The sequence below is a fragment of the Taudactylus pleione genome, unplaced genomic scaffold, assembly GCF_031769625.1.
Source record: "Taudactylus pleione unplaced genomic scaffold, aTauple2 ptg000128l, whole genome shotgun sequence".
In the NCBI taxonomy this organism is placed as follows: domain Eukaryota; kingdom Metazoa; phylum Chordata; class Amphibia; order Anura; family Myobatrachidae; genus Taudactylus; species Taudactylus pleione.
In genome coordinates this window covers 11,915,499-11,942,861 of record NW_028284530.1, presented here as the reverse complement: position 1 = coordinate 11,942,861, position 27,363 = coordinate 11,915,499, and the positions used below count along the sequence as shown (strand labels likewise).

At 40.6% G+C, this 27,363-nt stretch overlaps 1 protein-coding gene across 5 annotated transcripts in view; it reads left to right on the top strand.

Annotated features, from left to right (window-relative positions):
• WNK2 (WNK lysine deficient protein kinase 2) overlaps nt 1-25,700 on the top strand; it is a 188,800-nt gene extending 163,100 nt beyond the window's left edge. For 3 of the 5 annotated variants that reach the window (XM_088472734.1, XM_088472733.1, XM_088472730.1), the window contains 8 exons: nt 1,662-2,614; nt 4,539-5,101; nt 10,842-11,047; nt 12,471-12,692; nt 13,710-13,808; nt 18,661-18,705; nt 21,237-21,499; nt 22,577-25,700. In XM_088472734.1, coding sequence (XP_088328860.1) covers nt 1,662-2,614; nt 4,539-5,101; nt 10,842-11,047; nt 12,471-12,692; nt 13,710-13,808; nt 18,661-18,705; nt 21,237-21,499; nt 22,577-22,897 — 2,672 coding nt within the window. In that variant the 3' untranslated portion in view covers nt 22,898-25,700. The remainder of the gene's footprint in view (nt 1-1,661; nt 2,615-4,538; nt 5,102-10,841; nt 11,048-12,470; nt 12,693-13,709; nt 13,809-18,660; nt 18,706-21,236; nt 21,500-22,576) is intronic. The other 2 variants (XM_088472731.1, XM_088472732.1) reach the window with 2 other exon arrangements.
• Nucleotides 25,701-27,363: the final 1,663 nt, after the last annotated feature.

Here is a 27,363-nt window from a genome sequence, read left to right as displayed (position 1 = left end):
CAAGTCCATGCGATCGGGAAGCATTCACTCGCTGCGCATAGCCACAACGCTACAATGAGTGACAGGATGAGCCGTTTATGGGTGGTGACAGGGGAAGTTCGATGAAAATGAAAGTGTGGTGGTGCGAATGCAGGTGTGTCTCAGCGTCTAAACGCCGTTTCAGAGGCGTGCATAATTAAGACGCAGCGTCATACACGTCACATGGTTGAATTACACACTGAAGCACTTGCAGTGCTTGCGGTAGGGTATGGTCAGCCACAAGTACTGCGTATGGGTCCGATGGTACTCAATGTTACCGATTGGTGCATACACTTCCTGGAGATGACGTGGGAAAGTGGGCGTCTTAAGACAGGCTGGGGGGCGTCCAAATACACTCCACGATCGCACGCTAAGACATAGTTGGCGTGCTAATGCCTTGCCGTGCGATCTCGGGATTTGCATACTTTGCGTGTGAACGCATCTAGCGAGTGGGTCTAAATCGGACCCGAAGTCCCTAATTCTGGCATCTCAGAATCTGTCTACTTTGACATTTTTTTGTGTTCAGGTCATGGTCCAAGACCAGTGTGTTCTCTCCTCCAGTCTTTCTGTGGAAGGGATTCACTGGATAATTTGATCACCTTTTTTGCAGGATCATATTTGGCAGTAGTGTGGATGCATGTCCACCACCTGAAAACCCATTTTACTGTTGCTGCAGAAGGTATGACCTATTGGGAGTAGTCCCTATAGATGGGACCAATTACAATGCTTGCAGGCCATCTTATGGTCTTTTCTTGTCTATGGCTTGCCACGTGGCAGCTCCTGCAGGCAGATACTTTGCAGTACTTTTACATAGTCTTGTTTTCCCTAATCAAAAATACTATTTGCTCCAACTTGCTGCACCTTCAAAAGTATTTGTCTTGGTGTTGACAATCTGGAGTAGTAAACTTCAATGTTCTAACAGTGGCTCTGTTCCCGGTCAGTGCCGTGTTGGATATTGGTACAGCACTGTTCTACTAGACCACAGAGTGCCATGACATGAAACCCCCTAGTTATCTGATAATTGTGGGTATTAAGGAGGCATTGTTAGAATTAATTTATAGCTAGGGTTACACTTGCATCCAAAGTGCTCTCCAGTTTGGCAAGTGTAAGTGAGGCCTATGAGTTTGGTTTTACGATGACAGGTTTTATGCATTTGAAATCTTAAATTATAATCTTGGCACACTTTCGTTTCAGCTGCTGTTCAATTAGGCTGATTAGAAAATGTACAAATAGCAAATGTAGAAAATTACTTGAATGATGTCCTCAAAGTCAAATGGAAGTTGCTTAACAATTAAATCTATGCAAAAGCTACAAGAAATCTGAGTAGGCTTCATAATCACAGATCAGTTTGAAGGCCAGTACAGTTGGGGGTTATATGAAATGTATTGATGCACAAAGTAACACACTGACCCATACAAATAAGTAGAGATATGCGGGTTCAATTTTGCTCGGATTTTCCCACCAAATTCGGGTCTCAGGATGTCAAAATTTAATTTTTTCATAGACAAACGGCATCTTTCATGGACGTTTTGCCTCTTTCTGAGATCCGAATTTGGTGGGAAAATCCAAACTAAAAGAAATCTGCACATCTCTACAAATTGGATACCTTATATAGTATTGTTGACCTTTTTAATTTGTTACAGATGAACAGATTTGTGAAGATAACCAACATAAGTGTTTTGTGGAAGAAGAAAAATCCAATTCGGTTGCAGGTCAGTCCATCTTAGCAGACGTCTGTGACCAGGCAACAGGAATTCCTGCTTCCGTAACGTCCTCCACTATTTCGTCCTCTGATTTGCAAACTCTTCCAGAATCACTTTCCTTCCTCCAAGGAGATCCTGTTGGCCTTGGTACCTCTTCTGTTCTACAGCCAGTAATGGAAGCACAACCTGACAGAGTAGGATCTGATGGACCTTTGCTGAAAGAGACTCCAGCTACACATGTGTTACCACAACCAGAGCACAAGGCTTGCATGTTACCTCCTGATGAAACTTACAGTTTGATAACCTCGAGTGAATCCATTCAGCCAGTACAAGTACCATGTGAGAATGGTCAAGCCCACATTCTTCTAGAAAAAGTTTTGGAACTCCAGTCTGAGCAGCAGGTGTTTTATGAATCAGACATTGGTTCACCTGTTGTCATAAAGTTAGATGCATGTTTGTCTGTTCAGGGTATTCAAAGAACAAATCAACTATCTGTTGTTCCTGAAGGATCTCAGTCTAACTCGCAGACACAGATGCAACCTTTAGGTTTACCTGGGGTGAACTCCAATCTACAGCAATCGAACATGGAGTCTGATGGGGAAGGTCCTCCCAGAGTGGAGTTCACAGACGACACAATTAAGAGTTTAGATGAGAAACTCCGTACTTTGTTATACCAGGAATATACTCCAGCTAACTTGCCTGCTGGAACACCTGAAAATTCGCTGACTTTAGAAAGTGCGCTGGAAGCTGTCAACTTCCAGACCTCAAACAACATGAATACAGAACCCGCAAATCTATACAAGTCTGTATCTGCTCCAGATGAGAGAACTCTACTAACAGAGCTGGCTGACGGCATCAACAATAATGGTGGTTGTGATTCATTAAGCCAGATGGTAAGTTTCACTGGTAATGGCTTTTTGGAATGGTTTATAAAAAATATAGTTCTTATTTTAACACACTTGTGGCTTCCTGAAGTTTAATGTCAAGAAAGGTTCAAACAAAAATGGGCAAATGAAATGGTGAATTTTAGAAACTTAAAAGGAGAAAAAAATAGTTTTCAACTATATAAATGGATGACAAAATGGTACTTTGTGCCTACTTGCTCTGGAGGGAGCCAGTTACTTGGTTGAATTGATCAGTGGCGACACTAGGGGGGTGCGGGCCACACCGGGTACCACCCTTCGAGGGGGTGACACCAGAATGCTGGCTCCTCCACGATGACAGGGAGCCGGGCACTGCAAACTAACATTACAGTGCAGCACCTGGCTCATGGTCACCGAGGAGGAGCTGGCAGTGCAGGGCACGCCCCTAGAGTGTTGAAACTGGGGAAGGGGGAGGTCACACCCCTCCCAATGAGACCACACCCTTATTTGGACACTTACATAGGGCTGACTTGCCGCACTTTGTGTCACAGACCCCAGTGCCGCCACTGGAATTGATCTGTAAATTCACCAGCCTCTCAATTCACTAGGAAATGAGAAACTGAAGCTCTCACTGATTTGTAGTTAAATATTATAATTTTTTTATGAATAATGGAGTTAGCATAAAAAAAAAAAGTCTACTTCCACTTATTCAATATACATTTTAAACCTTGATGAACCCTGCAGACTTACTACTTCAGCCCTCGGCAGATGGGAATTTTCATCCTGTTGCAAAGCATGGAGTTTGAACTGAACGCACGCACACAAACATAAGTAATGACTGCATTTTACATTTATGGTCACTCAAAGTACAGTTCCTTAACCTTCTGGTACTTACATGACAGAAAAAATGTTGCATGACCGATTATTGCTTTCCAGTTAGGAATAATTTTGTGGAGGTGGGTTGCTTTGGACCGCATGGCAGGGGACCCTGTCCACATGTTATTTAAGGGGGTTTTGGGGGACATACTGTATATGCTCAGTGTGGCAACACATTTTGCATTTTAAAATAAATTAACTTTAATTTTTTACCCCTAGCTTCTTAAAGTGTGTTTGTGTGTCTACTGGATTCACTATAGCAAAGGTTCCCAAACACGGTCCTCAAGGCTCCCCAACAGTTCAGGTTTTAGAGATATCCATAGCTGAACACAGATGGTTAAATCAAATTGACTGAGGAACTAATTAAGCCACCTGTGGTCAGCCATGGATATCTCTAAAACCTGGACTGTTGGGGAGCCTCGAGGACCGCGTTTGGGAACCTCTGCACTATAGTGTGCTTGCTCATTTGTGGCCTTCAGGCTCTCCCTTCCATCTTGATTAAAAGCTTGTAATGCGCTATCCTGTGCTTGTTTGTCTTTGCACGGGCCACTCTGTGTGGATAACATTTTGGATGGATAACACACACACTGGTTCCACCAAATGTCATTCAAAGTCTATTGGCTACTGCAGGTTTACATACATACATACATAGCAACACAACAACCAGTGAGAGCTACAGTAGTTGCTGGAGGCATGCGGCAAGTAGTGAATGAGAAGTCAGTACGTTTCATTCCACCGAAGGTGCCCCCTGACATCCATTCAAATACATTTCAATTTCATGGCATAGGACACGGCAAGGGAGTGCTAGTAATGATATAAGGAAGGGCATTGGATAAAATGGGAATATAGAATGGTGGATCTCTGTTATGTGGCAAACACAATATGTAGGTTAAACTACATTTGTTTACAGGTTAAATGCTCTTTAATGTCAACTGTGTGTTCAGTTAACTTGCCTATAATTCTCATTTAGATTCCTAATTAATTGAAGTCCCAATTATTCACAGCGAGAAAATTTTTACATTGGTAAGATTTGTTGCTATATTTTAATATTTGTTTTTATTGTCTGATTGCATCTCAGTCACAAAGAGGTGATTTTGGAGAACAGAGTCTAAAAGAAGGAGGTTCCTTATCTCGATCTTCACCCAAAAAGAGGCCGCATCATACTGACAGGTCTAAAACCATTGGGAGGTTTTCCGTGATGAGTACAGAAGATGATGTAACCGTAACTTCAATAAGTTACCTGCGGTTTTCAGCACCACCAGATGTCTATCTCGACCAGCTTCCACCCAACCCAGTCAAGACATCAGTACCTCGAGCTCATACGTCTTCACCTATAAACTCTCTTTTCTGTGGACATGTGTCCAGCGATTCAGGTGATGAGATTCCTCCGTTAAAACCCAAAGATGCCCCTCCATCAACTCCAAGCAAAGGGGCTGCAAATGACTTCATGAAGAAAGCAGCGGCTTTCTTGCATCGCAAGGCCAGTATACAAAGCCCTGAATCTCCTAACGGCCAGGCCATGAAAATCCCTTCAATAAATGTAACGTCTTTTCATTCGCAGTCTTCCTATATGAGCAGTGATAATGACTCTGAGTTTGAAGATGCCGACATGAAGAAAGAATTACAAAATCTCAGAGAAAAGTATGTATAACAGGCCGTAAGCCCATTATGACTAAATTGGTTCATAGCGTCGTCAACTAATGAATTGAGGCGGTAGCTAATCAATTTTTTTTAATAAGCTTCCACTTGATCTTCTAATTGAGGTGTGATGTGAAAAAAAAGGTTTTACAATTGCAGAGGTAGATCGCATTTCTGAAACACAATTTTGGTATATTAAAGCATGTCAAAGGCTAAACAGGCTGCAAAAAAATAGATGCTTCAAAGCTCCATGAGTTTTCCCTTAGGCCTCTAGCAGGGTTACCTCTGTTCTATATGTAAATCTTGTAATTCTTCACATAAATTATAACACAGACCTTGTTCTTATTTTTTTTTTTTTTTTTTAAGAGCGAAAAGTTCTGTTCTATGACAATAGGTGTTGTGTTTTTTTATATAACTTTCTGCCCTATACATACTTGTCGTTGGTGATAATTGTTGTTGCTGTCAATATTTGTGCCTGTGGTAAGCCCTCACCCAGGGCCGTAACTAGGATAGTTCGGCCAGTGCCATGGCACACTGCAGCCCAGTGCAGGGGGCGTTGTTAATTCTCCTGTTATCATTCTCACTTGTAGCTTCCTCTTCTTTTATCCCCAGCATCTCCTGGCCTCCCTATCTCTTCCCTGGCCCTTCCCCATGAGGCCATGGCCGTATTTAAAAAATGGTGTGGGGGGGCGCAAATGCGCTCACTGGCTCAGGGCACCATAAAGTCTAGTTACAGCTCTGCCCTCACCAGTGTAGTTTTTATCATGCCTTTGTATAAGGATGCGTATTTCTCAAGTATCGTATTGTAATAATGTTCTGTTAGTTTTTCCAGATGTGCTCCTGAGATGGTACTAATTTATGGGGGATATTTAATTAGCCGCTGGGTTTACTCCGCAGCTACTTGATTGTGTTGCCTGATTCACTTGGCTGCAGGAACCCTGCGCTTTAATCCCTAGAGGCAAGATTTTTCCATGTTCAGGGAACCTATTGATTCCGCATTTTACACTGAATCATTGGGTTAGTGCGCAATACACCAGTGTTTACTGCATGGGGAAAAGGCTAATTAATTGGATAACTATTCCCTGCATGGCATGATCAATTAGCTGTGAGGTATATCTTGTAGCTAAATGAATTCCACCCTTAGTGCTGCAAGTTTTAAGAATAAATGGGATATTTCACTATAATTAGATACTGTATAATAACTAGTCCGTTACTATGGGGGCGATGTGTCAAACATTCTAAAGATTAGAGAAGTTGCCCTTATCACCCAGTTAGCTTCTACCTGTCATGCACTTGATAAATGGTAGCTAGAAGCTGTTGGTTGCCATGGTAACTTCTCCACTTGCCCACATCTCCAATCTTTAGAAGGCTTGCTACATTTCCCCCTATATCCATTTTACAGGGTCTGTCTGCTACAGGAGTGTCAGACCGGTGCTTGTAACACCGGCATTAACAGCTCCCTTGCTCCCAGGCTGACACAATGAAGTGAAGGGGAGACCCCTCATTCCCTGTCATAAGGGAGTGATTATGCGGTGTATAGATCCTGCACATCCCCATTAAATGTGTCGGCACAGGAGTGACTAATTGACCTCTATTTGGGAAAAGTGCTCACATTAAAAGCGCCTGTTTGCTACCACACGTACTCTTAAGGGCTGTGACGTTTTGCTTCTTGCTGGTCCACATGGCACTTGATAGGAAGTCCTGAAATGTAAACTGGGCAGAACAAATGATCAATTCGCTGCAAGACTTTTAAAAATGTGACAGAATTCATCCAAAAAAATTCTGGAGTTTCATACGACTCTTGTGGAAGAGGCTATATATACAATTGAGTCCTGATTCCCCTAAAGAGGTTTAGTTCCTAATGTGTTTATGTAACGGTGGACCATTCCCTTCAATATGTCCTATGTTATTACTATAATTCTTAATGGCTTGAGTTATATGGTGTTATAATTATCACTTTAACTCTTATATATTGTTAGGTGCAAAATGTTTGTGCCCATGTGAAATGTATTTTCATTGTTGACCTCTCCAACATTTACCAGTGTGCTTGCTATCTGACCCTTATTGTGGAGAGAGTAGATGTGAATGGGTACATATAATTTTGAAGAGCACATATGAATCTTGCTGTTGATACTGTAAAACATAATGTCACTGGCTTATCATGGCAATGGTGGCACCTAAGGCATTGCTAATAGTTCTTGGCATCCCCAAATGGCCGTAAATACTGCTTCAAGTTCTGTACTTTCATATTTTTCGTGTTCAGTTGTTTTTCTAAATCGTAAGAGATCATTACCTGATTCTATTGCCATATCGTTCCATCTTTTTGTAGTATGATCTTCTGTGGTCCAACACTGTTTATTATAGTTATTTAATACTGTTATAAATGATCATTTTATCATGTGCTAATAGATCATGTGTGTTGTGAAATATCATTCCTTTTGTGTTCTGTTGTGGCGGTGCCGGCATGGTAAAATATGCATTAATTTCAAGATCATTCTACTTGTTTCCCTACCCTATAAGATCCCCCTGTTTAGATCATTGCTTTATCCTTTTGTTGCAGACCTTGTTTGTTCATGTACGCCTCTTTGTTTTAAAGAAACTAGGATTCTAAAATATTGTATTTGATCTAGACCTTATCATGGTAGGTCATTATTTGTTGTCTTCGATTTGCCCTCTGGTCAAGATTGTGCATTAACATTGTAGTAGGCCTTTCTTCCTTTCTAGTTCCCAAACCACAATAGTAGATGATAACTTTTGTCTGCCTTGATTAATCATTCCCCTCGTCTTTATGTGAGCTGGCTTACGTTCTATAGCATTTACTAATTAACTGCTGTCTACCTGTCTCTTGTAAACACTTTTGTGTAGGCTGAGTACATGAAAGCTGGATTCCTTTACTCCTAATTCTTGCACTTAACAAAAGTTTTTTTTTATGTCCTTGACTAGGGTAATTTACAAGGATAATGGGATATGACTCAGAGCATCTCTTCTGCCTGCATTAGTCATTGCATAACACTTTCAGAATTCTATAAAGGACATCTGGCTTAGTAGACTTTCCTAGTTAATTTAGTGATTTCAAACCTCCCATTCTTGAAGAGTATTCTTTGTGATATAATAGAATCATTGTGGCAGTATTATGTGTTTTTTTTTTTTTCATTCCTTCTATAGAACAGACATCCTAATAAATTATTTGATATTACAGGGACTTTTTACTCTTATGGGGGGCATCCACTAGACGATTTTATCCCTGTCCAACCTCTTAACGATTTTCCCTTGAAGTTTCCCTTGAAATATGATCTTCCACTCTGAACAATTTGCAAAGGATTTGCAAAAGATCTGCAAACGATTTGCAAAAGATCTAACAATAAACTATGTTGTTTTAATCTGTAATTGAGAGCTTTCAGCTATAGTGGGCAGACAGTGGTTCATCGTTTGATCGTTCAGCATGAACTATGTGTAAACGATGTGTAAACGATGTGTAAACGATTTGTAAGCAATCAAGTGAAATTGACCTGCATGTTCAGTCGATGGAGGAGACGATCAAACGACCAGCGGGAGCGCGCATCGTACATCGTTAGAAACAATTACTGCACGATTTGCAAACGATGTTCAAACGATGTTTGAACGATTATCGAACGATTTTGTCATTATCGTTCAATCGTTCAACTTTATCGTCTAGTGGATACCCCCCTTTAGAAATACAGTTAAAGTCCTGTACATCACTGAAATGCAGGGGAGGCCACGTCAGTAGGTAGATCCAGTTAAGACTGAAACACCAGTATGACTCTGTGTCATGGTCTTCCCACCAGATCCTTTTCTATATTGTCCGTGCCTCTTATTGAAGATTAAAATTAAACTTTTTGCTGAGAACTTTACCCTTAACTAATCATCAACAAACAATCTATCCTTATTAACATTCTGCAATAAAAAACCGTGACAAATTAGGTAATGCCCTGATCAAACCGATACCCTTTACCTGTATGCCACACACATTTTTGTCAGGAAATTGAGGCTTTCCTACAAAATTAAGGACTATTAGCGGCTATGCCGTCGCCTAGCATTAAAGTTGGGGAAAATGTAATTTTGTTGATATCCTGATTAGGCCTGATGCATAATCAGTGTTTAAAAACTAAGATTTGATGTGTGTTGCTTACGGTATACAGTGCCTGGCTGAGCTTCATCATGAGTTTGGTGATCAGTACTGTTTGCCTCCGGAATACTGGTTCTATAACCAGGCTAACCTTGCTGTGATTTAGATTAGGGCCACTATGCTCCAACTTACTTGAATCACCTCTGGAAACTATAACGGACAGTAATGTTTTTGGATAAGTCTCTATTAACTTTTAAATTTTTTTGTGAATTTAATTCAAACACACACACGATGTGTGTTACAATTTACTGTGTACCCAATCCCCTCTATTTCTGCTTAGCTTAGTGAAGTGTAGACCAGATAGTGTCATTAAATATTTGGCTAGTGTTTGTATTTATTACTTGCTCCCTGCATGTGAACCAGAAATAAACATTGACCGTTCTTCTGGCTTTAGTAGTTAGCTGTTGCTAAGCTTCACTCTTGACAGTTGGTTAAAAGATCTGAGATGAGAGAGAGGGCATTAGTTGTTTCTGTGACTTTAATAGGATCAGCCCCTGATAAATGGGTTAATTAATTTTCTTGTGTATAAATGTGAATGGCCTACATAGGCATCAACTGCAGCTGCCTATAAGTCAATATTTCAGCATTGTGGTCACTTGGATGTTTTTGGCTGACAGTGCTACTGCGGAACGACGGGTAGCGGGGGGGGGTTTATCTGCTGACCTGCAAATGTTGCAGCTTCTGCTTTTACAATGCATAATAGTCTTATCCTGAGTTATTGACCTACAGAGCAGAGCACCCATTGCCTACTCCAATCTTCAGAATATTGTAGCATACAAAACGATTAGGTATTATTATTAATCTTTTATCTAGTGCCTACATATTACAAAGCACTTTTATAGAGAATATTTAATAATCAACAAGTCCATTCCCATAGACCTTATACTCTATCTTCCTTCCACCCTACTATGGACATAAAATGCCATTTAGATGGGGCTGCTAAAAACTAAGCTTTCATTGAATACACTCCTATAGTGAAGTTTGTGTACTCTTCATATGATGCTTATTTTTTTTTTTTTTTTTTTTACAAGTCCCTTCCCTGGGGATGCCAGAGGGGGTGGCCTAGGTGGGTGGTGTGGGGGGTTAATGGCGCTGTGAAATGCATCATTGCAGCCTAACTCGCACTGTGTGGTGATATGATTTCTGGCAATCTGCAGTTGGGTGGGGATGTGTTTCACAGCACATTCAGCCCTTAGGCTACCCACTTCTCTGAGGAGGTGGGCGAATCTGGGAAGCTGGTCATCTCTCCAGAAAGTCTCTCAGCCTTTCCGGGAAAGATTAGGCAAGTATGGTTCATGTAGAAAATGTTCATTGTGTCTTATTGCATGACCCAGTAGATTACACTTTGCAGTGATTGTTGGAAAATACATTTGTGCACAGCATCACACTATATGAAATAAGAGTTTAACAGGTCTACCCCTATACAATTCAGTAAATGAGTTGCACAGATATGGTTTATTAATGAGCTGTGAGACTAAAAGCTTTTTGTGCATGTTAAATAGTGCACAGCTGCAAATCTCTACTACAATTACCAGCATTATATTGTCTAGATATTAGTTTCTTCGATTTACAAGTTGAGCTTTTTTTCCCCATTAGGCATATGAAAGAGATCTCCGAACTGCAAGTACAGCAGAGGAGGGAGATAGAGGCTCTTTATATAAGGCTGGGTAGACCACTCCCCCCTAATGTGGGATCCCTTCATGCAGCGCCACCAAGTGGCCGGCGACGGAGAATCAGTAAAAATAAACTGAAAAGCGGAAAGCTACTCAATCCTTTGGTTCAGCAACTAAAAAATGGAACAAGTATGTTACAGCATTTTCTAACCAAGATCAATCTAGATTGTAAGCTAGGTACACACTGTAAGATTTGGCGAACGATGTAAACGACCAACCAAAACGAACCAGAAATCTGTCAACGTACAGCAATACACACTACCCAATAATCGTTTAGTTCTGAACGATCCCTTCGATTCCAAAGCCTCAAATCTGTAGGGAAATGCTAATTAATTAGCAGACTTCGGACCCAGGTCGGTACACATTGCATTTTCTGAATGATACCAAAGCGATGTGAACGCTATATCGGGAGCCAATCCCATGGATTTTGGAGCGGCCGTGGGGCCCCTGGTGCAGCATACACACTAGGGATGTGCGCCAGGCCATTTTTGCCGGATTTGGTTCTAATTCGTCGTCCGGCTTTGGATTTGCCAAACTGCGGTGACTGACTTTGGATTTTTTACAAAAATTGACCAAAAAAAGCTAAAATCACATAAATTTGGCTTTTTTTTTTCTTCCTAGAGTATTATTAACCTCGATAACATTAATTCCCAGTCATTTACAATTAATTTAGACCACCTCACAGCTTATAGTATTGTTTTCACCATTATTGGCCAAAGGTTACAGTGAGCTGACTGGTTACTAAGCTTCAGAGCATCGGCGCAGCGGCACAGACACCACAAAGTCACGGTGCTTGTATTTTTTATACAGAGGGCTATGGCCCACAAAGTCACGGTGCTTGTATTTTTTATACAGAGGGCTATGGCCCACAAAGTTACGGTGTTTGTATTTTTATACACCGATGGCTAATGCCTCCAGAGTCTCTGTGATTGTATACACAGTGGGGTACAGCACCAAAAAAGTTTTATTTTGTTTTTCTTTTTAAACTTTAAACTTTTTTTTTTTTTTTTTTTCACACAGCCACTTGCAGTCAGTGTACCCCCTTACACAATCGCAGCCACTTGTGAGTCTTTGGACACAGCACTTGATCAGCAGAGTATAGCACAGCATACATCAGCGTGCAGTATGCCCTCTAAGTTACTCTTGCCAGGGTAGCCAATTGTGAGTCTCTTGACACAGCACTTAATTAGCAGAGTATAGCGCAGCATCAGCGTGCAGTGTCTCACCCTACATAGCAACTCAGCGTTTCTCCTCAGCCAGACCGCCCACATGCAGAGTTGCGTGCAGTACAGAGCGTGCAGGAGAAGTGGCGCAGAGTCGCGGGACTCTGCGCCTTATGTAGAGGCGCGGCACTCTTGCGAGATGGGCTTGCAGTGGGGATCCGAGTCAGCGGGATCCCCACTCATCTCTACTACACACTAAACAATTATCAGGCTGACAACCCAATAGGGCGCGCCCTTAAATTGTACAGTGTGTACCGAGCTTTATAGCTTGCCCTTTTTAAACGGAGGTTGCAGGTCAAGTTCTCTATTTATTTTTCTCTCTATTGCAGGTAATATTTCTGCAGAGTGTAATGGATCTCCTGCCAAGGATCCAATTAAATCTCATCCCGACTCAAAGAACTGTATTCAAGGTTCCTCCTCCCTGACAGCATCTGCAGGTCGAGCAGTTCAGACACAACAACCTTGCTCTGTGAAAGTCACGGTGTCATCAGATAATATCTGTTCTGGGGTTGTCCGGGATGGCGTTGATGTGCACGGCAACTGCGGACAAGGTGATCTATCACTGTGTTATTTTCCTCCTGAGCTAGTATCACTGTCAGTGCAGTATCTCAGGCTGGAAGTAGAAGGCTGCATAATAAGGCAACAGGGGACTGTGCTTCCATCCAATTGCACGTGGCTTTGCTGCTGTACTGCAGGGTTTTTGTATCTCGATACAAGCCAGGCACTCTGAAAATGATCATTCATCTTCATCCTCTGTATGTTAAATCTATCCAGGTACATTTTCTGCACAGTCATTGCTATGCTGCACCATCTGCATTTTTCGACATTTTAATTTCTGTCTAGAAAGATTGAAAGAGAAAGATATATTTATAACCTAACGCTAGTACTGCAGGCTGGATTGCTGTATTAGGAATGGATAAATTGTGTAAAGGAGGAGTTGTGAAACAGTTTGGCTTAGTTTATAAACCCATTGAATTTAAAGGGCATTACTACTGTAGAAAATTATCTTTTGTAAATGCATCCACCATCCCCATGCATGATTAATAGAGGGCCTCTGGAAGAAACTGAGCTTTCACAAGGAGCCTGGTGTACGCAGTTGACAGCAGCTGACCATAGGGGCGCCACCTTGCTGTGGCTTTAATTTTGGTGGCATATGAGACAATGCCAATAGTTAGCATGCTGAGACTATCAAATCTTATGTCAGCGGCCTGCTGGAACCAGCTGCTATGTTTAGTCGTGCACATTTCCTTTTAGAGGTCCAATATCTTTAGGAGTTCTCGCAAATCGGAATAAAGGAACTGTACAGCTATAAGCACGGGGTGGGGGATGCAGTTTTGAAAGATCATTTCCTACAATGAAAATGTCCTTAATGAATTTACTGTGCCCAAATTTCATAGAATTTTAATTTCTCTTCTTTCTGCAAGATTTACGACCAACGATCCCTTGTAGATAGTGTATAAGGGTCTCTTAGCTGACGCAGCTACTTTGATTACTGTAGGATAAGCGACCATAGCTAATCATAGTTTACCAGTGTCTCTCTGTTTTCTTTCCTCTATATTCATTTGCAGGCTGGACGGTTTACCACCAAACGTCTGAGAGAGTGACCTATAAGTCTAGTAGCAAACCTCGTACCCGATTCCTCAGTGGACCTGTGTCTTTATCCATCTGTTTGTATTTGTTCTTTTGTATTTAAAAAAAAAACCCCATCTCATCTCTCCACCTTCCCCAATCTATTTTCTTTTACCTAGTTCATCTCCATAGCCATCTGTTCTTTTCGACCGTTCATCCATTTTTCCGGATTTGGTACCCAACCTTTGTCCAGAGTAGGTTTTCAGAGATGCGAATGACAATGGTTCACCCAGTTTTTTAGCCAAATCTCAAAAATAATAAAAAACTTTTTTCAAACTACTGTTGTTTTAAAGGGGACGTATTATTTAAAGCAGCTTCAAATTTGATTTGACTTTTTTTATTCCGTGTACATAAAGATATATTTGAACTTTTTGTGCGCCATGTACAACTTTTGAACCCTTTCTATCATCATTTTCATCTAAGAAATTTTGCTGCTGTTCATAGCTAAAACATCAGCTGGTGGTGACGGACAGGTACTACACCAAAATACAATTTTATCTAAATGCTTTTTGTATTTACAAGAACTCCTGAAAGCAGCTACTCTTTCTTTAAGCCAGAAATGTTTGAAAAGATGTGATACTTCCCCATTAAAACAATTAGTGAATCAAATTGAATAGAAACATGGGCAACTGTTTCTGTGCCATAGGTTGTGTATCATTTGTTCCAAACTGACATTTTTATTATTTTTGTCCTCCCCCCTTTGACTTTGAGATGCTGCCATATTTTTTTATTCACCATTTATCATTTCAATGCTTTTGTGTGCACAGCTTTTGGCTAACATCTGAGCAACAAAAGCATGTGTGCAAGAGCTGGCATTCTGCGCAGCCAGGCACCAAGCCCTGTGTTTGTTTTATGGTCTTTTTTTATTACTTTTTTGTTTTGTTATGATTGATTTTGATGTAGTTTGTAGTTTCCCCTTTGAAATGATTGTGATGTCCTGCGGGCCCAAGACCAAGGAAAGAGAGATTCCATCCCACAGTAGACGAATGGTCTTATTCCAAAATGTTTGGATAATGAAGACAATGCATGTACAATGCTCATCGAGTTCTAGATGGTCACTGAAGGGTATAGGTACCAAACAAGGGCTGGATAAATGTGATGTGTGCAATGCCTCTATCTTCTTCCTACTGTGTGTAAATCCTATTACTCAACAGTCCAGTAATTCTGCTGCATTGTATAATAAGAAACTCTGTGTACAACTCGCCTGCAAACATTGAAGTCTGATATTTTGTATGCTTAACTAATATTCATGAGAACATAGATTAGTGTGTTCCTAAGAACCGATAGGTTGCAGTTTAATTTATTGGTTCATCTCACAAAATAACTTCCTTCCCCTCTGCAGCAAAACTTATTTATCATCCAGTAGGATTTCAAATGTTTTGTGCAACAGCGATAACAATTGAATTGCAACTTCTGCTTCATTAGAAATAAAGTCCATAGTTTTTGGTTATCATTGTTAGTCACCATGTTCCTGCCCATCTAGTCATTCATCCACTCGCTAAAAACTTTTTTGCAAACATCAACATTGTAAAGAAGTCCAAATAAAGTAATGATTGTCGCCCAACTTGCCCTGTTCCAAGTGCAATAAATTCAGAATTTAGTCATATTACATTTTCTATAGTCTATTTTAAAATCTATTTTGATGATAGTAGTTAGCTCGATGGCGCCCTCTTGTGGCCCTTTTACAATCCTGCCACTGCCATTTCTTTGCTGGTGGAAATAATGAAACCATTTCCAAATAAATTTGCAGGTGCAGTTTGGACCTGGTCTCTTAACCCCTGACTGTGAGTGAACACTGCTTACTTGTCGGTGTCCCCACCAGTTTCATTATTGCTTACTTACCAACACTGCATTTAGGTGGAAGTAAATGAACTCTTATGAGACCAGTGGAGATTCTAACATGTAAGCATTAGGCCCTTTTGAATGTTTAAAGAAAAAAAATTCTGCAAAGGTTGTACAAAATGGTACTATGCACCATTGGGGTCTTTTACTTAGACTAGCAAAACTTAGACATTCAAAATATAGACACCATAATGTTAACAAATACAATATTTAGACCAGGGGTTCCCAAACTCTGTCCTCAAGGCACCCTAATAGTCCACATCTTAAGGAGAGCCATGCTTGAGCACAGGTGGATTAATTAGTACCTCAGTAAATTTTATTTAACCATCTGTGCTCAAGCATGGATACTCCTTAACCACATGCCTGGCATGGTCGCATCTGATACGACCAGTCAGAAATGCCCACTAGGCGACTGCGGGAAGCTAATCTTCCAGCAGCCACCTACATCAGGTGGACCTGCTGGTCCCCCTTCACCCATGGCTGCCCCTCCAGTATGTCCCGATCACTGCTGGCCACAGTGATCGGGCACCTGGAAGAACCCCCCTCCTGGCGCGGCTGCCGTGACTTGAAGCTGCATCTCCTGGCAGCCGCAGCTGCTGCTATGTCCTGAACACTGTGGCCAACAGTGATCAGGCAGCCTGTGTGACCCTCCCGGCAGTAGTAGCAAGCAGAAGCCAGAGCCGCTGCTGTTCCTCCCTGCCTCTGTCCCGATCACTGTTGGACACAGTGATTGGGCAGTGTATTGTGTAATGTTTGTGCGTTGTGTACAGACGTGTGTGTATATACATATATATATATATATATCACACACACATTTTCTTGTTATCACATTATGTAATTAATAGCTGTTTAAACTTGATTTTACATTTTTGTTTAAACAATAAATTGAATCAGGTTTACACAGCTCTTGCTTACATGATTTGCTAATAAAAAAAATTACAATTTTGGGGACTTTTTTTTTAAATATTAGCCAGCTAAGTGGTTAAATCCTGGACTGTTATTGAGGACCCAGTTTGGGAACCACTGATTTATACAACCAAAATTTTGACATGGACTATATGTTGAATATCAATATGTAGACAGTCTAAATGTCGTCAGGGACAAAATATAGACATTTATTTACATAGACAGGTTGAAATTTGGACAGGGTCAAAATGTCGTCCGTTAAAATGTAGACACCGCTAAAACTATCGACAGTCAAAGTGAACAACCAAAATATTCATAATGTCGAAAGTTATAATAAATTAACACATCCGATACTAAAAGCCTGCCTGCGTCTCAGATGCTGCTAAATGTCAGCGTCTGTAACCAGCCAGTTTAAACGCTACTAGGAACAGTAAAATAGTTAAATGCAACAGAAAAAGTATGGGGTCCACCAGACCTCTCGTCCTGGTCTGGAACTAGAAAACCGGTGTGGGATCCCCTTATTTTCCAATAACCAGCACCCCCTGCCATAATGTAAAAATAGCCCCAAACTGGTCAGTCTAGGGCCAGCATCCAAAAATGGGGTCCCCCCTCTTGAGGGACATCCAGTGAGCTCTTCGCCGCAACACCTGGGCTTTGGGTGCTGGGGTTAATGGTGATTAAAGTGTGAATAATATTGCTCTCTACAGGCAGACTACATGTCCCAGCAAGCTTGCCTGGCATGATGCCATGCCCAGACACGAAGGGGTATATTTACTAAAGAGAGAGATTTTAGAAGTGGAGATGTTGCCCATAACAACCAATCAGAATCTGGCTATTATCTTCTAGAAGGTGCTAGTTAAATGTTAAATAGAATCTGATTGGTTGCTATGGGCAACATTTCTATTTATAAAAACTCTCACTTTAGTAAATATACTCCCTAAGGGCGCAGTGACGCAGGTATCCTATGGCGAGCTCAGGGAGGACAGAAACCTCCCGTGGAGCAGAAGGGCAAAAGCCCTTCTGCTCTGTCTGTAAAGAAAATATTAAACAGATAACAGAATGAAAGACATGGACACATGGTGTGGGGTACCCCTGCCATAACGTTAACCAGTCCATGGCTTGAATTCCTCAGAAAGTCGGGACCCCAAAAGTAAAATAAAGCGTCTAGCTCTGTAATTGTCTCCTTAATGTCCAGGCCAGAGCAACTTATATGTTGTGCTACTGTAGACACATAGAGGCCTTTTTTTTTTTTTTTTTATGCTACAACTGCAAATGTAGCTTTTTAAAGATACTTTGCGGCCTTTTTAATAATATTGCATAGAGAGGAGTGATGTGATGTAAACCATTTCAACCAAATCTTTGCACACTTTTATAGAAAGACTAATGAAGCAAATGCTTCATTGATAGCCAATGGTTTCACCACGTGTTCTATTTGTAATATGATATTAAATAAGCTCCTATAGCAGAGGTTCCCAAATGCAGTCCTCAAGGCTCCCCAACAGTTCAGGTTTTAGAGATATCCTTGGTGGAGCAGAGGTGACTTAATTAGTACCTCAGTCAATTTGGTTTAGCCACCTGTGCTCAACCATGGATATCTCTAAAACCTGACCTGTTGGGGAGCCTTGAGGGCGGCATTTGGGAACCTCTATCCTACAGTATAAGTGCAGCTGTCGCTTAGCTCACACATACACCACAATAAGATCTATCCATCATTTGATGATGATCTTTAGAAGCTGGCAATCTAGGCATTAGCATTATAGATGTACTATTCCTGTCAACGGGCATCTGTAAAATTTAGCTGTATTTAAGCAATTTTAGGCCCATCTGAAAGCTGTTACTGAGAGAGATTCTGCCGAGACATCTCAACACATATATTGCGATTTTACATTACCTGAATGGAATGCCTTGTTCTATCTCGCTCATTCTTTGTATGCAGAGCTTTACTGGCTGCACTTTTTTTTTGTTTTTGTTGTTTGTGGCATTGCATAGTTTATTGCACTATTTTCGTTTTGACTTGAACTGACACTTTTTAGCCTGCCATTCCTTGCACATCTAACAAAAAGCCTAAGATCAGTCTGTCTCTCTGACTTGTCAATTTAGTCTTGCCTAACCCTTTCTGTCTTGTACTGTTTTGCTTTGTAGGGTCCACTCTGAAACGGCTATGTCTAGGCAAAGAGCACAGCAGTAGTAACTATCCTGTTTTTTGTTTTCCATGTTTCTTCGCATCCTTCCACATTGCATGGAAACTTTTCATTCTAGTTGCTAGCTTGCTCATTTAGTATGGGGGAAGGTTGTACTGAATGTTATGAGTAAAGGGGGGTATCCACTAGGCTATTTTAGCAAGCGATTGCACGATAACGATGTTGTTATCCTGCAATCACTTGCAAATCGGGCATGCATCGGGCATGTTTTGGTCGGAAGCAACCAGCGATGCGCGTGCACGCTGGTCGTTTCCGACATCTATCATCGTCACGTACATGCTGGTCAACCTAACGATCTCGTCAGGTTCAGCATATGCGGGGATGATGGATGTGCCTGGACTGAACGAGTGAACGATCAGTCTAGGCACATCACTAGATATACAAACGAGAGCACGATTGCAATGTCATAATCATGCTCTCGTTTGTATATCTAGTAGTGGATACCTGCCTTAAGGCATTTAATCAGGTATTTCTCAGATAATTCCAGCACCTGTGCTGCAAGCATTGGTGTGATCATCTGCATGCTGTGAATATACATATAGTATGGGGACATTTATAGGCCTTTTAAAGAGGAGCACATAGCAACCAATCAGATCCTAGCTGTCATTATCTAGTACAGCGTTTCTCAACTCCTGTCCTCAGGAACCCCTAACAGTGAATGTTTTCCAGATCTCCACACTATCACTAGTGAAATAATTAGATCCAACTTAGGATCTTTAACAATGTGTCAGCCAGTAATGAATATACCTGTGCACCAGCTAGGAATCTGTAAAACATGCACTGTTGAAGGTCCCTTAAAAACTGGGGTTGGAAAACACTGATATAGAACATAATATAATATGATCTGATTGGCTGCTTATGGGCAACACCGCCACTTTTCCTCTTTTGAAGGTTTACTGAATCTCCCCCATAGTGTGTTTGTACTCTGTCTTGTCTTGTGACCAGTTTCTTGTATATCTCTTTTAACCTCTGAATTATTCTCATTCCGGTTGAGCTGAAGTTTATACTACTTGCACTTCTTCTAAATCATAATGGATTTTCATTGGTATAAAAAAAATGCAAGTTAAAAGCCTTTTATATTTGTTCCCTAAAACAACTATTAACTTACTAATGGTTAAATCACAGGCATTAACTTGTCAAACTTAGATTTATGTCAGCAAGTTTATCACAATACAAGTTATTGAAAAAAAAATTTTTTTTCTTTTCTTTTTTCTTTTTTTCTCTGACTGAATACCAGAGGGAGCAGCCATTTTCCTAGAGGCTTATCTTAATTTACCATCCCATTTCTTGCAGTGTATTATACCACTTCTCCTTGTTTAGGTGACCTTGATGTCTCTGTCTAGAAACTATGATCTATCTTCAAGCAAAATGGTGACTCCTTGTAGATCTTGCTAATGAAGTTTAGACTATTTGAACACTTGCTACAAAAAATAAATAATTCCAGGGAAACTAAAGTACCCCTAAAGTGGACCAATCATTCACATGGCTTGGAGGCAGCTGATGTATGGTTTGAACCAATATTCAACTTATCAACTCACTAGAAACCTCCCCGAGGTATGAGGCGCAATGTACCACATGCCTCAGTGATAAAGTAATAGTCTGCAATGCATTCTTCTGAATATTGGTCCAGTCCATAAAGTTAACTGCCTCCAAATGTGTAGATGACAGGTCTTATAAAAAAAAAATGACAATGATTAATATGCACCTATCACCATGTTTGAAAAAGGTCCTGTTCCTAAATGGCTTTTATCTATAAAATCGTTCCAGCTTCAGTAGAGTTTTGTGCAAAATGTTGAATATTTTATATGCACAAAACTTTCTCCAGACAATGATCAGCTATCTTGGCCTATGAAACATTCCTCTCAGATGCTGCAGTTTTTTAGTTGTAACAATCCCGTACTTGTGGTTAAATTTGCATTTGGCAACAACGACCCCATCCCAAACGCCTCCCCTTAAAAGAGAACTAAACCTTCACTCTACTCTGTGTCCATTTCACTGGGCAAATGTAAATAGCTCTCAACACCCCCTAGCCCTGGCATCTGCATACATGCTGGCAACCATTCATTTTGCCTGAATAATTACCTCATAAATAGAAAACTAGGCCTCATGAATGTCACTCAAACACTCACTCTTGGTGTCATAGGTTCCTAGAAAATTCATAGGTTGCATAAAATGGCTGCTTTAACTGTGCATGGATGACAGGTTACACTTTAATGGCAGCTTGTCAGAAAGGGTGTCTGATCCTCTTTTGAGACACAATGTATAGTTGGGTAATTGTGTTGATACATCGGGTTCATTTATAAAAATTGGTGTGTTAGTTTTGTAACCTATAGCAACAATCCAGATGTTAGAAAAACAACAGAATGTTATTGCCATGGGTTGCAGCACTTATCTGATTGTGGTCAGTTTTCATCTATATCTGAATGAGAATATAGATAACTTAATGGAAACTTTGTGACTCACAGGCTAGTCCTGTTAAAAAGTTGTAATGACTGAGATTTGTCTGTACTTATGTAGGATCCTCAACAAGTAGCCTTGCAGTAGGCCCTGAACCATCTCCTATCGCACCGCTGACCGCGCCACAAATCCAAGCCCAGTCTAATAATAGCAACAACAAAAAGGGAACGTTTACGGACGACCTTCACAAGCTCGTGGATGAGTGGGCGAGTAAAACCGTGGGAGCTGTACAATTCAAGCCATCGCTAAATCAGCTGAAGCAGTACCAACAGCGGCTGGACCTAGAGCACAAGCCAGCAGCCACCTGTGGCGATCTGAGTGCGGTCAGTAACTTTTGCTTCAAGATTCAAAGTAACTTAGTTTTTGTTCTCCTTGCCAACATATATTTTTATTACACCGTTGGACACTGGTGTATACTTGTGTATATTATTATTATTTTAACTAACTTGCACCAGTTGCATGAAATGAAATATTGGTTATAGGCTGCATCTGATGGTGGCAAAGACACATCTGAGAGATGAATGTCCCATTGTTTTATTAAACAAAACATTTTTAATAGTGTCCCTTTTTTAAGGCTACTTATCAATCACATCAAATCGAATATCCCGGTATTAGAGCACCTACTCATTCTGCTTAACCCTAATGGTCTCCAGTTTGTATTAATCAGTGGGCACTTCTGCAATGTGGTGCCAGGCATTGCATGGAATGGGCCCCATAGGGACTGATTCTTAGACGCAAAACAGCCGCAAGTGTAGATTTACTACGTTCCGTTAATGCGATAGAGTTGCACTGCCCACTGTTTTTTCGTTTTGTAGTTGCAACATCCATCGTTAGTATCGGCAGCACCTACGCCAAGCTGGGGTGTATAAGATCTGTCAGACAGGCACCCTGACGGCATAGCACTACTCTTAATACCATTGACGTCTGACTACACGCCCTTAACACTTCCAAGAAACTGATCTCTTGTGGGTGCAAGGTAGCCGTCCACTTGAAGCCCAGAAATTTTGCGGACAGATAACTGGCCACATACAGAGGTTACGTCGAGGTGCGTATGCATGTTGCGGCACATGCGCGGTATGTTAAAATCACTAGATGCAGGCAGCCTCTTTTGACCTTGCATCCGACTCAGAATCGGGCCAATAATGAGCTCCACTCATTAGGTTCCTCAGCGATGTGGTTCCAGACCTTGTGTCAGACGAAGTGCGGAGGCCATATGGGTTGGCCAGTATGGTATTTGGTATTTTGCCTTACTTTAAGCTTGTCCTTGCCTGCATACTTTAGTTTTGAAATCCTGTAGTAAATTGGTTGCTAGCCACTAAAAATGTGATTATTAAATGTGTCCATATGTACCTACTACAAGTGTAACTATACCAATGTCAAATATTTACTTTTCTCCCCAGGCAAGTCAAGGATCTGATACAACAAAGACCTACAGCGCTCCTCTGTCTTGTTCTGCCCCCGTCGGACTGATGTCCTCCTCTATCCCAGCAGGCCTTTCTGGAGCAACACAGTCTGGTATACTACCACCTTACATGATGCCCCTCTGTCAGTCTGCAGGAGTTTTCCCAGCACCAATGTATGGCACACAGTGGGCTGGAGCAACAGTGCCTGCAATGGCAGGAAATCAGCTGATTGCTCATTCTGCAAGCATGCAGCTCTTCCCCATGTCCGTGCAACTCCCTACTATGAAGCAGTCTGGTTCCAATATGAGGATAACGTAGCTTTGATGCCTTTCTCTGTCTGAAAGTCCATATTTTTAGCATTTAAGCCTGTCCACGCCTTGTGTGATTTTTATTTTACATCCCAGCAGTGCTGGGTAAGAGTTGTATGATAAGTAGCATTTCTCTTCAGCACTGTAAGATGGATAAGGAGTATGGTTTTGCTGCAAGAGTCCAGTCCGAGCCACCCATAACTGCACGCAGCTGTACTCTGCATTCCAAAATCTCTGTGAAAGTCTTGCTCTTAGTTTTGTTATCATCCCTACTGCTTGTATTTCATTCCTCTGTTTTATCATTTTACACATTCTAAAATGTAAAGTTACTTGAACTAAAAAAAATGGAGGTTTAGTGCCTTGAGACATTTAATTCCCAGTTTACCTGGGAAAATCTGTGTGACACTAAGAACAAAACATGCACCTTTCTATTTTTAGCTCCACTGTTTTTATTTTTTACCTTTTTTTGTTTTTGTTTTTTTTGCTTTTTTTTAGGTCATCTTGTTACTTTACATATACAGCATAACATTATATAATTTATTTTAATTTTGTTTGTTCATCTGTGAAATATGAGTGTTCTTGTTTTCTAGAGAAGAGCCCTCTCCCCAAGTCCAGAAAATAAGTTGCTCATTTTTTTTTAGTTTTTTTTTTTTAGTTTTTCTTTTGCATTTAAAAAGCTTGTATACAATCTAGCTTTTTATTTTAATTTACAATACAATAAATATCCTGACATGAACAAAATAAAATATGTTTCCATATACAGATTAGGCTTCATAGTTGTTGGAAAGATGCAACTAATCCCTTTTTTTTTTTTTTTTTATATACTTTGTTAGGTTTTCTTTTTTAGCTTGTGTTATATACTCAATTTTTTTTAGTTATGTTGGAGGCAGATTTGAGGTTTATGAAAAATCACTTATACAGATTACCAGTTTGAGGTGGCCAATAGGTGTTTACCGGTTTACGTCAGTATTGAGCAAAGCCAGCTTTCTATTCAGCTCCCTAGTGGTGCATATTTGGTGAATTTTGGCCAGTTGTGTCAGGCACTACGGTTTTCACATCAGATTTCCCTTCTATGTAACTTTTTGTTCATCGTAGGAATGGATTGCACAGACGAACAAAAATTGTGTGTTCTTTGTTTTTAAAGGTTGCTCATTTTCCTCACCTAGTGACTCACATTAACTGAGAATAAAATTAAGGTTATATTAGTAGCTGGGAACCTCTTGAGATACAAAATAAACACTTATGTGTATCCATTCCGTACACACAGTTGAAACAGCGACTTTTTGGGGCTGAACCATTTTGAAGAGAATGCATCCTACAAACGTATTCAAAATGATTGGCATCACACAATGTGCGTCATTCCCCAGCGGTGCTATCGCTTCCTATACTTGTGACTAGTGGTTCGGACCAAAAATAAAAGTTGCTTTTACTATGTGTGCAAGCGTGTGTACACTATAACAGCACGTTTATAGAGTGGCTGCCTATAATCAGAGATCTGTTGTGTCTTCTAATGGGAGTGTCTAGGTGAGACTTGCACAAATATTACCACAAATGAATTGTCTGTAGAAGGAAACCCTCAGAATATGTCTGATGTACTTTGTACCATGATTAATTTGCACTTTATTATTTTTTACACAGGCACACCTTCTCAGTATTAGCGCACACACAAGCTGAAGCTTTTAAATCCCCTTTGTTATAATTATGGGGGTAATCACGGTTCTCTCCTTTCCTGTTTACTGAGCAAATAGAGATTGTTGCTGGGAAGGAAGATGAATAGAATTATTATGTTGCTACTGTAAATCACTTTCACACTCCCCTTTGACCATATTTCCCCTTTCAGTAGGCAGTTTAGATTGCTGCCTCGCTGCGGATACCATGTGTCACAATGAAGAATCGAATGAATTAGAGAAAAATCTCTGGGATATTTTTTTTTGTTTTTATATAGTCTAAATGTATTTTTTAGTTTTTTTCGCTTTTGACATTTGTTTCGGGTCCATAACGTGTCTGGCAGCAGCAATACTTCATTGGACAGATCCTCTAGAGTTGTTGTACTGAATTTACAAAATAATAGCAGCTCATGTCTGTTGGCTTCTATTATCTGCCCAGTAGGTGCAGTTGAGAAAACAAGTTCCGTATTCTGTTTACAGATAGAACAGGGATACTGTCCGCCTGGACTGCATTGCCGAAACCACTTCTGTTCCACTCACCATGCAAAACCTGTGTACAGTACTCTTCTGCTGGTTGAACTTGGTAGACCGCATACTGGTGGTAGCACACGACTGGTTGGTGTAGCTCCGAACTTCTGGTTAGTTCTTGACCATTTCAATGGTCTCAATCTCAAATCCCGGGACAGGTAGTCAGCCGTTATGCAGGATAACACTTCTCTTTTCTGACGTTTGGAACCCCTGCTGGAGGCGTCGAGGCCTCATTCTGCCAAGCTGTGAAATGTATCTCATGGAGTCTTCAACCATTGTAAATGTCTCCATTTTGTTGGTAATCCCTGACTGTAACTCATCAATTCTGTTGGAATTGAATTTTATATTGACCATTCTGCAGGGCGAGCACTTTAAGATAGGAAGAGATTTCTGTTCTCTTCAACATCTTGAATTTGTTTTTAGATTCATGTCTGTGCTTCATGAGCAAACATGGGAAGTACATACTGCACTCTCTCTCCCTTTGCTTGCACTGAATCCTATCTTCCAAGTTGCTCTTGCCTGATTGTATAAACTGCCCTCCCCCCCTGTATGCTGACACCGTCAGTGGCACCAATGCATAAATATTGTATAATACAAAATAAACATTTTGTGCTTGAAAACCTGCTGAATGTGTCCTTGTGTTTTCTCCTATTCACCTCCTTCCTGATACTATCTTCCCCTGTGTCTTGCAAACACCAGCCCTAGTCTCAGAGCAAATTCCATGAGTGACATTCAGCCTAAATTGTTATTTGTCCAGCGGTGGAGGTTATATTAAATAATAAGTACAGGAAATCCATTGTGAATTAAAAGGGAACATCTTTTATGTTTTAACTTTTATCTCTGTAATTAAAAATATCTCAGTAGAGGCACCTTTGACAGCGAACATCAGGTCACGAAATGAATGGAAAAAATGAATGGACGTACACAATATCTCACTATGGGAGATGTATCAAGTCTTGAAGAGAGATAAAACGCAGAAGTTGCCCTGAGCAACCAATCTTCTGCTGTCATTTATCTAGCACAGTCTTTGAAATGACAGAAGTGGATTGGTTGCTTCGGGCAATTACTCCACTGTAGCTTTCTCCAAAGATTGATACATCTCTCCCAATGTCACCGTGCAGGGTGGTGGGGAGAGTAGTACGTGCACATGTAGGAAGAGGTGGGGAACAAGACACCTTGAAAAAACATCTATACAATATGAAGGATATACTGGGATAAAGGCAAATCCTAGTTTATAGAACCCTTATCTATCCTGTAGTAGAACCGACATAGACTCTTCTGTAAAAGTTTGAATTGCTGGATGGAATGAAATTATTAAAAGTTCCATTCAGTCATAGGGACAGAAATCAATAATGTCTGGAGGTACAGGTGCAGCAGAGATGACCAGTCAGCCAGGCTCAGACAGAGGACTCACTGTGACCAGCCCGTTAAAAATGTTAGAAGCTCAGCAGAGGTAAGATCTGTATAGTGCATCCCATACTAGAGACTCTTTTTATAGCAGACAGACAAGATAGGAGGTATATTTACATAAAACTCTGTGGACGCTAAAGGCCCCATACACCAGAGATTGATTGCAGCAATCGTGCAATTTGTAATTGATTGTGTATAAAAATCTTTCCCTTTCTCAATCAATTGTGGCAATTCTGCAATCTGCAATCGATTGAAAAAGGGAAAGATTTTTAAACACAATCGATTGATTGCAGCAATCGTGCAATTTACAATCTCTGATGTATGGGGGCTTTTACTTTGCTCAGTTGTGTTAATGCCATTTATGAGGCCAGTTAAATGGTCTATATTTTCTCACACTGAAAAATCCATAAAATATGACTTTGTTAGATAGATGGAAGATGTGTGCTATTGCAGAGTATGAATTGATGGTGTGAATCAGGAACCACTAGTGTACAGTAAATCAGTCAGAGGGGTATATTTACTAAAGTGAGAGTTTTTAGAAGTGGAGATGCAACCAATCAGATTCTACTTAACATTTAGCACCTTCTAGAAGTTAATAGCTAGAATCTGATTGGTTGCTATGTGCAACATCTCCACTTCTAAAAACTCTCACGTTAGTAAATTTACCCCGTTGCATTGACAGTGGCAGTTATTTGCAAAATAAAGCTTGTTGTTATAACCCCCCTTTTACCCTCTCTAGGGTCACCAGGTTACTACTGCCCTTGTTATCTAATGTACCCACCCTTAACATTCCTCTAAGTGGTGTACATCCTTTTAGCAGTGCCTCCACCCAAGTATTAGTAGTCAGTCTGGGCCTACTTGGGAAAACCCA